Source organism: Galeopterus variegatus, unplaced genomic scaffold, assembly GCF_000696425.1.
Source record: "Galeopterus variegatus unplaced genomic scaffold, G_variegatus-3.0.2 Scaffold1781, whole genome shotgun sequence".
In the NCBI taxonomy this organism is placed as follows: domain Eukaryota; kingdom Metazoa; phylum Chordata; class Mammalia; order Dermoptera; family Cynocephalidae; genus Galeopterus; species Galeopterus variegatus.
In genome coordinates, this window is record NW_007727892.1 from 184,195 (window position 1) to 198,574 (window position 14,380).

Consider the following 14,380-nt stretch of genomic DNA (forward strand, 5'->3'; position numbering starts at 1 on the left):
GACAACGAAACAGGAGCATTATCGCCCTTTACTTGGCACAAATCTTTCTAATAAGAATCCAGGTGTCACACTGGATCCTGTATGAAATACAGGTTTAGATAGCAACAGAAAGAAAGCTCCTAACACCAAAATGGCAAGAGAAGATTAAGTGTAACAATTTTACATTATTGAAAAAAGAATGCATTTAAAATCATTGACCTTTTAGAATACCTTGAACAGACAGTGAAGGGCAAAGTAATCACTTTGCAAAGGATGAGTCTCCTGAGACATGGTGGGAAAAATTGGAGCAAAAGTATCTGCTTGTCTGGCAGGTTAAGTGTTCAGGCGTTTCCAACAGATCAGATGGGAATCCCCTTAGAACTTTTCAGATCAGGAGGTGACCACACGAACTATATAAAAATAACTGTGCTGTTGTCCCACGAGATATTCCAGGTTTTTAACTCTCCTCTACTTCCTTGGGGGCTGGAATAGGTCAGATTCCCTGGGCGGAGCTCATGCACTCTGGGCTCTGGGCTCTCTGCCATGGTTGAGGAGGTCTGTGAGCTCCCCGATGTACTTGATGGTATACTTGAGTGTCTGGATCTTGGTGAGCGGCTGGCCTCTCTGGCTGTAGACAGGCGGCAAGTAATTCCGGAGAGTGTGCAGGGCATCTGCCAAGGTCCTCATCCTGAGCTTCTCCCTCTCACTGGCCTTCCGCCTCCTCTGGACAGACATCCTGACTTTGGTGCCCTTCTGGGCCTTGGCATCACCAGAGCTCTGTAGGTAGGCAGGCTGGAAAGCTAACACATTATAGTCCATCTCTACCAGGCCACTGGCCCCATGGCTGCTGCCACTGTCGGCCCTGCCATGCACACAGGGCAGCCCTGCCAGGGCTGGGCAGGGCGAAGAAGAGTAGGACTCCAGTGATGGAGCCGGGGAAAGGCTCTGCGTCGGGGAGGCCTGGTTCAGCTCAAAAGGCCCTGCCCTGTTTTTCCAATCCCAGGACGACAGCAGGCCAGGGCTGTCGGAGGAGCCCAAGCCATCCTCAAGGCTGAGGAAGGTCTCGCGCAGGTTGTCCATGCCTGCAAGACAGCTGCAGAGGGAACGACTCCCTGCAAGTGAGAAGAAGTTCTGCCGCCTGGCCAGGGAAGAGCTCTCTTTTATGATGGTGGGGGAGAAGCGCTGAAGTGGGAAGAGGGCCGGGTAAAGGGAGTTCAAAGGAAAAACCAAGGACCAAGATGGAAAATGAACTCTTCAGGTGTCACTTTTTCCTCATTGATAATTAGCATCTTCCAGCTAAAATGTCTTTAAACAGAAAGGCCTCCAAGAGAAGAAAAAAGGAATTATCTTGTTGTAACTAAACCAATTAAGGCTGCATAACTAGACTTAGCGTTGTCCTGTGGAACTCATTAATGAGGGAGCCAAAGAAAACAAACTGGGGGCATCTGCAGCAAGGAGGGGTGGCCGAGGGGTCTGGTGGAGAGGAACAAAGTGCCCCCAAAGGGCCTCCATCCCCCCCAGCAAGACCTCCTAGATATTTCAGAGTAGATGGGGTATATTGTGGGAAAAGCAGCAGGGTCTAGGGACAAGCTAACCCCTCAGAGCTTTGACTCTTTCATATGTGAAATGCAAACAATAACAGCTCTTATTTCCCAGGGCACATAGTGGATGCCAGTTTCCGTCTTTCCTTCCAGTGAGCAAATTTCCCTGGGTTTTGTAAAATATAGATATGCTCCAAACATGCCTACACTCAGAAAGACAAAGGCCAGCAGCTCCAGTAAGCCCAGAGCTTTAATGAGCAGGAAATACCATTCAAGAAGCATATAGCCCTTGCTTTAACTGAACAGATTTGGATTCCCTATAGCAAACAGACACTGGGAAACAGAAAACTTTAAGCCAGGGAGTTTGCAGGATACCTGGCATCTAGCCTTCTGAAGGCCCTTTTAAAAATCAGCTGCTGAGTCACACCTTGTTTTTTGAAATGTATAGAGGAAGTGCGAAGTTGACTAGGGAGCCTGTTTTCCCTCACCGCGGGTCCAGATGCCACGGAATGTGTTAAGTTGGAGGGTCCTGCTAGTTTGCTTCACTTCCTATATGTTCTGATAGACCCTGTATTTTAGAAGAGAGATTTCAGATTCCCCATTTGTCCCATGAATTTAGTTTATTCTCCATGTACCTAATTCTACAAATTAGTATTAACGTCAGAGTCACAATGAGTTACATTTTAGAGTAAATACAACGGTGTCCTTTAACATGACTATTTAAGTCCATTTGCAATTATTGAAAAGAAATGCCAATGGCTTAATTAGAACATTTATGGTATTTTTTTAATTAGCAAGGCTTATGGAAGAAAAATCTCAAGCAGGTAATCTGTAGAAGCATGCTCTTAATTTTACCATTTACTAAAGGACCCTAAGCCAGAGCTTAAAGAATTATACTATTAATGAAATACAATAAATGATTCTTTCCCCTTTTCCCTCTCTCCTTTCTCTAGTTGAGAGTGTGGTGGAGGAGGAATTCACCACCTTTTGAGCAAATGACTCATGACCTTAGGCCTTAGTATTTTAATGTGTAAAATGGGTTAATAATGCCTGCCTGTCTTCTTCATAAAGAGCATCTGTCAAATAAGAAGAGTGAAGCAGAGGATCATTAACCCCCTTTCAGCTATAAAATGAAATGTGTTACTACGTTATGAACATGCTTGATTAAAAGAGCTCTGTACCAGCATGAAGGGACTTAGAGATTACTCAGTCCATCATTTTATCTGCATGCTAGAGATGAAGACTTGCTCAATGTCACATCAAAAGGCTGTAGCAGAGATGGAAATAGAAAATCCAAAATTGTCTGACTCCTTGGAGTAAGTGCTAAACTTGCATACGAGCCAGACTGAGTTATTGGGATAAATACTTTAGTGTAAATTTAAATGCCATTCACTCAACAAACATTTATAAGCTATTGTGACTATAATTGTAGCAGACTGAAAAGAAGCCCCCAATTCTGAAGCATACTCCCAAGAGACATTGAAAAAATTTCCTGCTCCTGTTTTCCAAAGAGTAATATAGAGATACAGATTGTCTTGGCTCTCAAATCCCAGGCCTTCAAATCAACCTTTTTATTGTAGCTATACCCATTAAGGAGGACCCAGGATTTGCCATACGGGTTGGTAGTGGTCTTATGTCTAATTATCAGAATGATGAGCTTCTGAGGGAATGCTGGTCACATTCCTGGTAACAGTCAAAACAGGAGAGTGAACAACTGGGCATTTCACGTGGGCTACAGGTGATTGTAAACTCTAGACCTAAGGGCCAGGAAGGTTGCTTCAGGCAGAGCCACTTCCAGGAAATTGGCAAATTGTGCTCAGATAATAGACAGAAAACAAAAGGCCACAGGCTGATGTGATTCCTGAAGATGCAGCCACTGGTGGTCCCATGCACGGCACCTCTATGCAAATTAGAAAACACCAACCTTGGGCTTATTTCAGCCCAGCTTCCCTCCTCAGCCAGGCACTTTTATGCAGGGCACAGCCTCTAAAATGGTGGCCCTGGGAAGCCTCGTTGATATGCCTCCTCTGCAATATTAGCATTTTTAATACTTTAGAGGCTGTGCAAATGTTGGTGGACAGATAGGGAGTGGTAGTAATAGAGTGCAGCTTTTGGAGGCAGACTAAAACTGGGTCAAATCTTACATTTGCCACTGAGGAACTGTAATCTTGGACACATTAATTAATCTTTCTTAGCTTCAGTTTCTGCTATACAATTGAAATGCTAATACTTGCCTCATAGAGTACACACTTTTGTCATGTCTATATATTGTAAGCTTTAATTATGGTAACTAATGTTGCTGTAATTATTAACCTTATGCTCGGTACCTTGAGTCAAGAGAAATTACAGCTACAATACATGTAGCCTCAAATATATCATCCCATTTTCTGTTGACCTCAAGTCACCTCTACTTAGAAATAAAAATTCCTCCCTTCAAATGGAACTTTTCTTTTTGAATGGAACCAGAGCCATGGCATACCCAGGGTGGGTGGTAGGAGCCATCAGCCTCTCGTACAGACAATAGAGTTGCATTGTCTATAGATAATTTTAAAACAGTGATAAAGCTGGCAAGAAGTTGGTCTGTTTTACTGTCACCATGTAGTGACAATTTTAAACAATGGCAGTGATAAGATGACTTTCCCAAGCTGGGGCAGACCACTCCCCCCACCGCCCCCATTCTGGGCATACCACTGCCAAAGAGAAGTTTAAATTTAGCCTAGAAGTTTAGGACTATCACTCAAGGCACCAAAATCCAAGTTCCAGTTCTGACTCTACTATGGAACATTGAATGAGTTATTCAACCTTTATGGATCTCAGTTTTCTCATGTGAAAATTAGAATTATCCTACATACTGGGTTGCTATGAAGTTATGAAAAAAAATTTTTTTTGTATAGTTAGCTGTTGTTTTTATTGGCAAGAAGAGAGATAATGATTAATAATAGTAACTATTTTTTTTTTTTCGTGTCCGGCAACGGATCGCAACCCTCAGTGTCGCACCCGTACCGGACCGGGACCGGCAACGGGATCGCAACCCTCGGTGTCGCACCCGCACCTCGCTCAGCCAGTGAGCGGGAACCGGTCTGTATGTGGGATCTGAACCCTCGGCGGGAGCGCTGCCGCACTCCCAAGCGGCGCACTGTAGCAGTGCACCACCAGGCCGGCCCTAATAGTAACTATTTTTTTTTTTTTTTCTTTTTGTCTTTTTTCGTGTCCGGCAACGGATTGCAACCCTCAGTGTCGCGCCCGTACCAGACTGGGACCGGCAACGGGATCGCAACCCTCGGTGTCGCACCCGCACCTCGCTCAGCCAGTGAGCAGGGACCGGTCTGTATGTGGAATCCGAACCCTCGGCGGGAGCACCGCCACGCTCCCAAGCGGCGCACTGTAGCAGTGCGCCGCCGGGCCGGCCCCTAATAGTAACTATTTTAATTGAAAACTTTAAAGTGCTTCTGTTGGTGTGATACATCCTGTTTATTGGTTTGCAGAGGTTGATCATCCTTGCATCCCTGAGATAAATACCACCTGATCATGGTGTATAATCTTCTTTTCTATCATTTATTGAAACATAATTGACTGTACATATCTGTGACATACAATGTTGAATATCTATACCTGTGTGCAATATGTGATGCTCAAATCAGGATAGTTAGCATATTCAACATTACACAATGAAATAACTTTTTGTGGCCCTTTACCAGTTTCTCACTAATTCCTCCCCTTCCTACCTCTGGTGGTCTCAGTTCTGTTCTCTCCTTTTGAAAGTTAAAGTTATGAAAAATTGAAAATTGAGATTTGACTTTGGGAAGTATGAAGGGCTCACCAATGAGGTCATCCACTTAAACCTGGTGATGTTGCCGTGGTATATGATACCAGGTAAATCAGCAGGAAAGATGATTGATGCTCTTTTAAAAACCTGTCTCATGAGAAATAGCACTATTTCCAGACCTTCAAGAAGCGTCAGGGTGAAGGCTCTATTTTCCCCAGGATCTCCTGGATCCCTGTTCTACATGAGGAAGTGTGCGTGGCCCATTCTCTCAAGGCTGAGGAAGGACTCCAGTGAATTCCAACCTTTAATAATGCTCCAGAAAAGCCTTCAATAGATAAGAATATGGTCAATAAAATAAAAAATCTAATCCTGGAGTCTAATAAAATGAGAGCTACTCATTATTGAATTCCTGCCATATGCTGAGAATCAAACTTGTCTCTTTTAGATTCATTGGTCCATCTTAATTGTCATAGCAACTCTATAAAGTAAAGGATATAATCAACATTCTAAAGATGAGGAAACTTGAGTTCAGAAATGGACCCAGAAAACACAGCAAGAGGATAGAAAAAGTAGGATGCAACCAAAGTCTGTATGAATTCCAAATCCTCACCATACTACATAAATTCCACTATATCACACTGCCTCCCCAGAAACAGTGTCATACACATAATGGAATCACTGGGAATAGCTACGAGACGCAAGCCCTGGTCAAATCCCACCTCCTCCGAGAAGCTTTCCCTGCCTTACTCAGCCCTCAGGATTTCTCCCTTCTTTGATTGATAACACTTAGATTTGGCCCCTAATATTTGATGCCTGATATTCTGGTTATCTCTTCACACAGGACTTATTTCCCCCAATTACTCTGGAACCTCTTTGAGAGTATAGATGATTAGTCTTTCAGGTCTTAGCATGGTGCAAGGAGCTAAGAAGGTGATAGTCCATTCATTTTATGGTTTTTTATCTGGCACATGCTGGGGGCACCGTGCTGGGTGCAGAAAGCCAAATTTAAAAACTTTTGTCTTCATATCTTCAGAGTATTGAGGGTTGAGATAAAGAAGTAAACTGTTTATAAAACAATGTAGCAAATGCTATGCACCGTGCTGGGTGCAGAAAGCCAAATTTAAAAACTTTTGTCTTCATGTCATCAGAGTATTGAGGGTTGAGATAAAGAAGTAAACTGTTTATAAAACAATGTAGCAAATGCTATGATACACTTAACCATAGGGCACAAGCTGCACAACTGTATGTGACAGCCCTGGGAGCCCTCTGTGACCTCTCCTTTGCAATATTAGCATGTTTAGTACTTCAGTGGTTGTCCAGACAGTGGTGAATGGATAGAAAGTGATATTGGCAACAAGAGAACAGCCATTGGAGGTCACTACACCAGGGTCATATCTTATAAATATTCACAGTCAGATGAGGAGCACAGTTGTGGGGCAGAAAAGAGAATCTGGAAGGTTTTCTGAAAGACATGGCTTCTATATCCCTGTTTTTTAAGTAACACTCCTATTGGCTCTTAAATAACGTTTCATTAAAAACAGGGTAATAAGGTTAAGGGAGAGCATTCTAGCCATTGCTTGAAGGTTTGATATAGCATGATTTGTACAAGAAACTACTTGCTGTTCCATGTTCCAAGAGGGTCAAGTGGAGGCCAAGGACAGGCACTGCAGACAAAGCTGGAGAGAAAAGCCTTGTCTGCAACGATAAAGCAGCTCTCACTTTATTTTGTAGATGACATGGAGGAGCTTCTGATGAGATTTCAACAGATGTAGGATTTAGTCAGAATGGAGACTCACTCTAGCTTCTTGTGGAGGTGCTCGGGTGCCGTGTTAGTCAAGGTTCTCCACAGAAACAGAACTAGTAGGAGGTACGTATGTATACATACATGTAAGTATGTAGGCTAAGTCCCACAATAAGCCTTTGGCAAGCTGCAGACCCAGGAAAACAAGTGGTGTCATTCAAACACCGGAGAGCTAGAGAGCAGATGATGGAGACTCCAGTGTAGGTCTGAAGGCCTGAGAATCAGGAGCACCAAGGACAGAAGATCAACAGCCCAGCTCACGCACTCAGGCAGAGAGAAAATTCAGCGTTTTTGTTCTATTCATTCTCTAACAGGATGAGGCCCACCCACATGAGTCATTTACTTTACTCAGTCCACCAACTCCAATACCAATCTCTTCCGAAAACACCTTCACAGACACCCCCAGATGTAGTTTTTAACCAGCTGTTTGGGCATCCTGTGACCCAGTCAAGTTAGCACATAAAATTAATCATCACAAGTGGAGCATGACCAGAGGCAGGGGTTGCACCAGTATTATTCTAGGTGCTGAACACAGATAGACTCACGTGAGTCCCTACAAGAGCCCCATGAGGTAGGTGCTGTTAGTACCAATCCCGTTCTAGTAAGAAATTGAAGCACAGAGGAGTTAAGTAACTTGCCCTAGGCCCCGCACCTAATGACTGGTAGCCCTAGGATTAGAACCTAGGCAGGCTGACTGGAGCCAGCAGTAAAACAGTCCCTGTAAAGCGGTTGAAGCTGGAACTCAGTAAATACTGGATGATTGATTGGTGCCTTTCAATCACGTAGCCAGTGTATACAGAGCATCTGAGATTAGCCAGTGTACCGGGTACTGTAGGGGCTAAAAATATGTAGTAGGTTTCTTTCTAATTTCTAAGTTAGATGATTGGACAAGAAGACACCCACATAGCTACTTTCTGCCCTAGTTAGTGGACAAGCCTAAATCTTACAGTTCAAAGGGAGTGTGCTGAGTGTGTGTGTGGGCAACCTGCGGAGGCATCCCCTTTCTTGGCTATACCCACAATTATCTCCATGAAGATAACAGTAATAATAATAAATTTCTTCAATGTTAAGTGCCTTTATACAGTTTCCTTCATTTAAATCTTCAAAAATCTTACTATTTTCCCATTCTAAATAATAAGAAAAAAAATCCTGAGGCTTAGAGAAGTTGAGGAAGTTGCTCCAAGTGACCAGATTAATAAGTGGAGCAGAAAAATTTAGACCCAGGCAGTCTGGAATCCAGAAGCACCAGACTCCAGAGAGTGAGGTTGTATCCCCAGAGAGGAAATAGGTGTGTAGGGTTTTGGAAGGGCCCCTTGTAAAGTTTGTAGTAGTTTTACAACTTTGGGTTTGAAGTTACAGAATAGAAGCCATCTGTCTCTCTACCACTTATAGTGCTTTCTCTGGCCTTAGACCACACAATTATCATAATCAAACAACAGGTAAGGGTGCATTTAGGTATATTTTCCAATAATTAAAAATTTTAATTATAGACAGGACATTTTATTCTTTTATATATAGGACACTTTTATCTATTAATGTTGGTAATGATATTAATAGCACTTTGTATGTTTTGAGAACTTACAGCACTTACTCTGTGCTAGGAACTAAAAATAAGGCCCTTGAATACATGCTCTCGTGTAATTCTCTAGTCAATCCAATTAGATAGGCATTATTGGCATCTTACAAGGGGGGAAGTAAAGCTCAGATGCTAAGGACCTTACCCAACGTCACGGGACACAGCTTCTCCTCTCAAAGCCACAGCCTAACCCACCCCCTCTGCAGTGGACACACCCAGCACCAGCTGCAGTTATGCTGCCAGTTCCTGCCCTTGCAACTTCTCACAGAGACACTCAGACCCCTGGCTTTGTGGACCCTGATTTCAATACCTGTTTTTAGCCATTGGAGTTCCTGCCTGCCCTGAACTCTCCACACTGCACTGACCTTGGTAAACTCCATAGTCCTTTCTTTCAGCCACAGCCACACAGAGCCCCACTGGCCAGACACATCACACAGTCTTGGCACGTTACTAACATTCAACAGAAAATAGATCATTTTTGTGGGGCAAAGGGAATAGTGTGTGTGTGTGTGTGTGTGTGTGTGTGTGTGTATGAGAGAGAGAAAAGAAAGCACCCAAGTGCAATGTGATATCTTCTTTGTGTCCTTGAGCTAGTAAAGAGAAATAAAAGCAGCAATCTCCTGCTCCGTTACTGGCCTAGAGCCCCCGTGTTGTCAAGCCTGTGGGAGTTTCCACAAAGCCAGGGTGAGGCTCTTCAGAGCATGACTTTCACATCACTGCCTTTATGCTCACTACAAACTAAGGAAATAATAAAAGTGTTTGGCTCTCTTGGTTTGACTTTATGGCTCATCGTAAAGCCAAAGAGTAATATTTTGGTTTTGATCCTGTTAAATTATAGAGCATCATGCGATGTGTAAATAGATGATTTTCATAGGCTGAGTATTTAACCTTTGGACAGGACAAAGCAGAAAAAAATAAGGATGAAATGATTAGACTGACTTTGTAGGAGAAGGCCAGAAATAGAAGAAAAATATGCTAAACTTTAGAAATCCTTCAGAACAGAAAGAAAACTCTTCGGGACTTCTCAAGCCATTCCTGAGGATTCCCTGAGTAGAAGTTATATTTATCTTCAATCCCCTTCAGTAAGCGAAGTTGTGAGAAAGAGTAGCATCCTCCCTCACGAACACCTGTGAGACTTCCTTTCTCCTCAAGCATTTTGACAGTCTGAGCTCAAGATCATTTCTCATCAGCTCACCCCACAGTCCAGGGCTGTGTGAATTTTCTTTGCCAGATATAGTCAGAAGCCCAGGCGGTGTGGTTTTCTCTAAAAATAATTCATTATGAGGGAGTTATGACCCCTCAGTCTTCCTGAATATAAGCCTCTTTCTCTTTTGAAAATACCACCAAATATGCTCATTTGGGGGAAAAAAAAATCCAGTCACTGCGTGTACACAGAATGGGCAGTTGCTTGGAAGGCAGGAGGTGGCAGAGGTATAGGACACGTGTGGTGTGTGGTGGCTAACATCAGAGCAGAGGAAGAGGGTAATAAAAAGAGGAAGCAGAAGCTAATTCTCCTGGGACAGCAGGGCAGGGTGTCTTGGTTATTCTTATTGCAAGGAAATATGACCAGCTCGTTTTGGTTCAAAAGTCTGAAAAATGTCAGCTGTTAGCCCCAAATAGCCAAGCCTTTCCCCACCAACTGGGGGAGCAGAGCATAGCAGCCTTGAGTGCTTCACCACTGATTCTTCAGCAATTGGCTAGCAAGATTTAAAACAAAAAAAATCTCATGTGTTACATTTACACCTACTCCCCCTTTTAAGTTGGATTTTTTATTGCCACTGGTATTTGGGGTGGCATTTTAATACCCATGTCAGAAAGTTGAAAGCAATTTGCACAGAGGTTGTTCTCCAAGGATTCCCCTCTTTTTACTAGCCCGAAGAGCAGAAAAGTGAAAGTCACTTCTTCAGTCTTCTCCAATGATGCCCAAACTCCTGTTATTAAAATGAATCCTAAAAATGTTTTTAGGATATCTGCACAAAAAGCCTGCTCATTTTCCCAAACTTTGGCCTCTGCTTTGACTATTTTTAATTCAGATTTCTGTATATGCAGGTGACTCCTGTTATTAAAATGAATCCTAAAAATGTTTTTAGGATATCTGCACAAAAAGCCTGCTTATTTTCCCAAACTTTGGCCTCTGCTTTGACTATTTTTAATTCAGATTTCTGTATATGCAGGTGAACTGACATCTAAAAAGAAATACAAGGCAAAGAAGACATTTGGAAAAATATTTCTCAAGATTTTGATACAAGATAGTCAAATATGATAGTCAAAAGGCTGTTTCTATGAAGAACTCATACAGATAAGAAAAAATACGAGCTTGCCATTGAGGAAATGAACAGGGCATGAATTAACAGCTCACAAAAGAAGAAATACAAGTGGCTAATAAACATAGAAGAAAATGTTCACCTCACTAGTAATCAAAGGCATGTAAATGGAAACAACAAGTTGAGGCCATTTTTCACCTCCCAAATTGGTGAAGTTGGCAAGAGGGTGAGGAAGTGGTTCTCCCAACACACTGTTTGTGGGAGTCAACTGGCTCAATTTAAAAAATATTTTAAAGTCTCTTAAATGCATTTTAGATTTAAAAGTACCTTTGACACAAAGACTTCATTCTACAGAATGAAACAAAGTTGCAGTCAAATATTTATGAACAAGAATATTCTCCATAGCATTATGATAGTACGAATTAGAAACAAAGTAAATATCTAATAACTAAGAGGTGATTGCATAGATTATGTCCTCTTCATATGATGGAATGTTACATATTTGATAAATCGTATCTATGATTGATGAACACTTAATATAAGAAATATCAAATATTAGAGATTTTAAGCAGGATATAGAAAATTAATACTTTGATCCAATTACAATTTCATTTCTCATAGAAAAATGACTAAATGTTAAGAGTAGTTATTTTTGATAATGGGAATTGAGAGTAATTTTGTCTTCGATCATCTTACTTTCTTCTTGATTAGTAGCATAGATTCTGGAGCCAGAGTTCCTAGGCTCAAACCTTGACTCCTTCACTTAACTATGTGATCATAACCAGGTAACTTTATCTCTCTGTGTCTCAGTTTCCCTATTTGTAATATGAGGATAATAATAGTGTCTATTTCACAGAATTGTTGTGAAGATTAATACTTGTAAGGAAAACTCATGATACCTAGCCTCAGCCATATTAAACACTCAGCGGCTAGTAGCTGCTCTTATTCTTTATACTTGTCAGTACTTTCCAAATTTTAAAGTTATTCATTTAAAAATTAAAATTTTAAAAGCAGGGAAGTCTGGCCTGAGTAGGTCCATGTATAAATGAAAAAGACTCAGGAATTACAGGTGCCCTCAAGTTGGACCAAAGCATCTGGGTAAAATACTTATTAAAAAAAAAAAAGATAAGACAGGAAGGAAGGAAAGAAGGGTGGAGGGGGAGAGGAAAGGAGAGAGGGAGGGATTTGGGGGAAGTACTCCTGTAAAGATAAACAGGACATTGACAGGTAGGATATGGTAAAGGTTGCTGAGTCCTTGGAGTTCAGTGCTTAGTTTGCAGCAAGTAGAAGGAAGTGGAGATTAGACTCAGGGGAGGACAACAAGAAAGATAAAAGAGAGGAAAAGTTCCCATGAAGAAAATACTCCAGTCTTTTCCATCCCACAAGAGTAGCTACTGAGCAGCTGAATGACTGTTCTCAGCCCTCTATAGACTGACTGGTCATCCTTTGTCTCCAGCGAGTGTGTGTTACACTTCTCATTGTGTAACGGAGACGAAAAAAAGATTACCCAAAGCACCGTTAACGCATAAGAAGCCCAAAGGCACTGCAACTCAGCAACTCCCCTGTTAGAAGGAGAAAACTGGGTACACCGATTCAAAGTTAGCTTCTGTTTTTTATTGTAAAGACAAGGAAGTTTCACAAGAAAAATCAGTTGATTCAAAGGGACACAAAGACATGGGCAATGTGACAAAAGTTATCTATGGCTAAGTATAGCTTAACCAATGGAAACTAATAACATCATTTAAATGAACAAGGTGACATTCCAAAGTACAGTTTGGGAAAAGCTAAATTGATAAGACTGGCTTCATTATTTAACCCAAAATGTAACCTCTCCCCAAATGATTTAAGCAAAAGTTACATTCTTCTGATAATTGTCTCTAAAGTTTCCACCAACAAACAGCTTGCCCTTAGCAAACATTTTTTTCACGGAAAAGCTAAATTGATAAGACTGGCTTCATTATTTAACCCAAAATGTAACCTCTCCCCAAATGATTTAAGCAAAAGTTACATTCTTCTGATAATTGACTCTAAAGTTTCCACCAACAAACAGCTTGCCCTTAGCAAACATTTTTTTCACATTTTTCCCTACAGCAATTCCTTCAACATATTTTAACAACAATCAGTATGTCAAATAGTCAAAGTACATAGTCCCATTCCTGAACAGTGATTAGAACTGATTATATAGGCTTTTGCCACGCTATCTGTGGACTTTTGTCCCAGGGCCAGAGACCTTTGTCTTATGCATGCATTACCTAAAAACCGTATCTAAAAATCAAATGAGAATCAAGATTTCTAACACTCTACAGGTATGAAATCCGCAGATGAGCCTACTCTTGTAGTAGGTGACTCATATAGTTCATATTCACAACATTACCACATCCCCTGAAGATAAGAATCACCTGGGAGAGAGGAAGCATATTTTCAAAAAGAAGATTCCCAAGCCCCTCTCCTGGAGATTCTGATTTAGTAAGTCTGGGCTGGGCCCTGGTAGTCTCTTTTTTTAATAAGCAGTGAAGTTGGGACCTGGTTACTATGAGATATTGAAGATCTTCTGAGGTACTGTTGTTCTTAAGAATGAGCCTGGAATCAGAATGCCAAGAGCATATCCAATGCAGACTCCTTTGTCTAGATTGTCAAACAGAGATAAAAAGCACAGGAGACAGATGACCTCTAGACTTTTACAACTCTTTGACTTTTTCACATTACTAAAACCTCTCCTGATAACTTCTCTGCCTGCCATTTAAGCCTACACATGGTCTGGCCCATAATGACCCTTCCAACTTTATGTCTACCTGGTCCCCAGGCCTATTCTCTGCTCAATTCCAGGCTGACTCTGCACTGTCCCTAGACCACATTTTCTTTCCTCAGCCTTTGCTTGGGCTGTGTCCCTTCCCCTCCCTTGACCTCTCAGATTCTACTAGCCCTTCTAAGTCAGGGTTAACTGTCTTCTCCAGAAACCCTCTGTCTCATCCAGTCCTCAATACATTTATCTGTATAGCCCAATTCAGAAGTTTACTGTAGTGTTCTATATTTTTCAGTAATTTTTTTCACTGGTTAAACTTAGGAACAAGCACATTAAATAGTTACTAATGCAGGAATATTGCCCTAGAGTTTGTAAAAAAATTTTTACATCTATTACATTTTGGAGCTTCATGATGTTAAGCTGACCAAAGTTGAAAGAGGTTGTTTTTGTCTACGCCTATGGTAAAACTACCAGTAAGTAGCAGAAATGAAAGACTATACCACTGGTAAAAGAAACAGGGGATCCCCCACCACATATGAAAACTTGAAACATAGGGGTTTAATGAATGCCTCTCTTTGTCCAGACCTGAGGGAGGGACAAGACATCAGACGTTAAAGAACAGCTGTGTTGTAGGGCTGAGACTGTGTCAATCACACACTCAAATGATGGGCTCATTATTGCAGCTGCTGCTGGCTTTAGGGAGCTGGACA

The 14,380-nt window shown here is 41.7% G+C and overlaps 1 protein-coding gene across 1 annotated transcript; it reads right to left on the bottom strand.

The window, feature by feature from the left end:
• Positions 1–492: 492 nt before the first annotated feature.
• On the bottom strand, positions 493–1,059 carry MSGN1 (mesogenin 1). Its single transcript, XM_008578916.1, has one exon. The coding sequence runs from the start codon at positions 1,057–1,059 to the stop codon at positions 493–495; it is 567 nt and encodes a 188-aa protein (XP_008577138.1).
• Between the last annotated feature and the right edge of the window lie 13,321 nt (positions 1,060–14,380).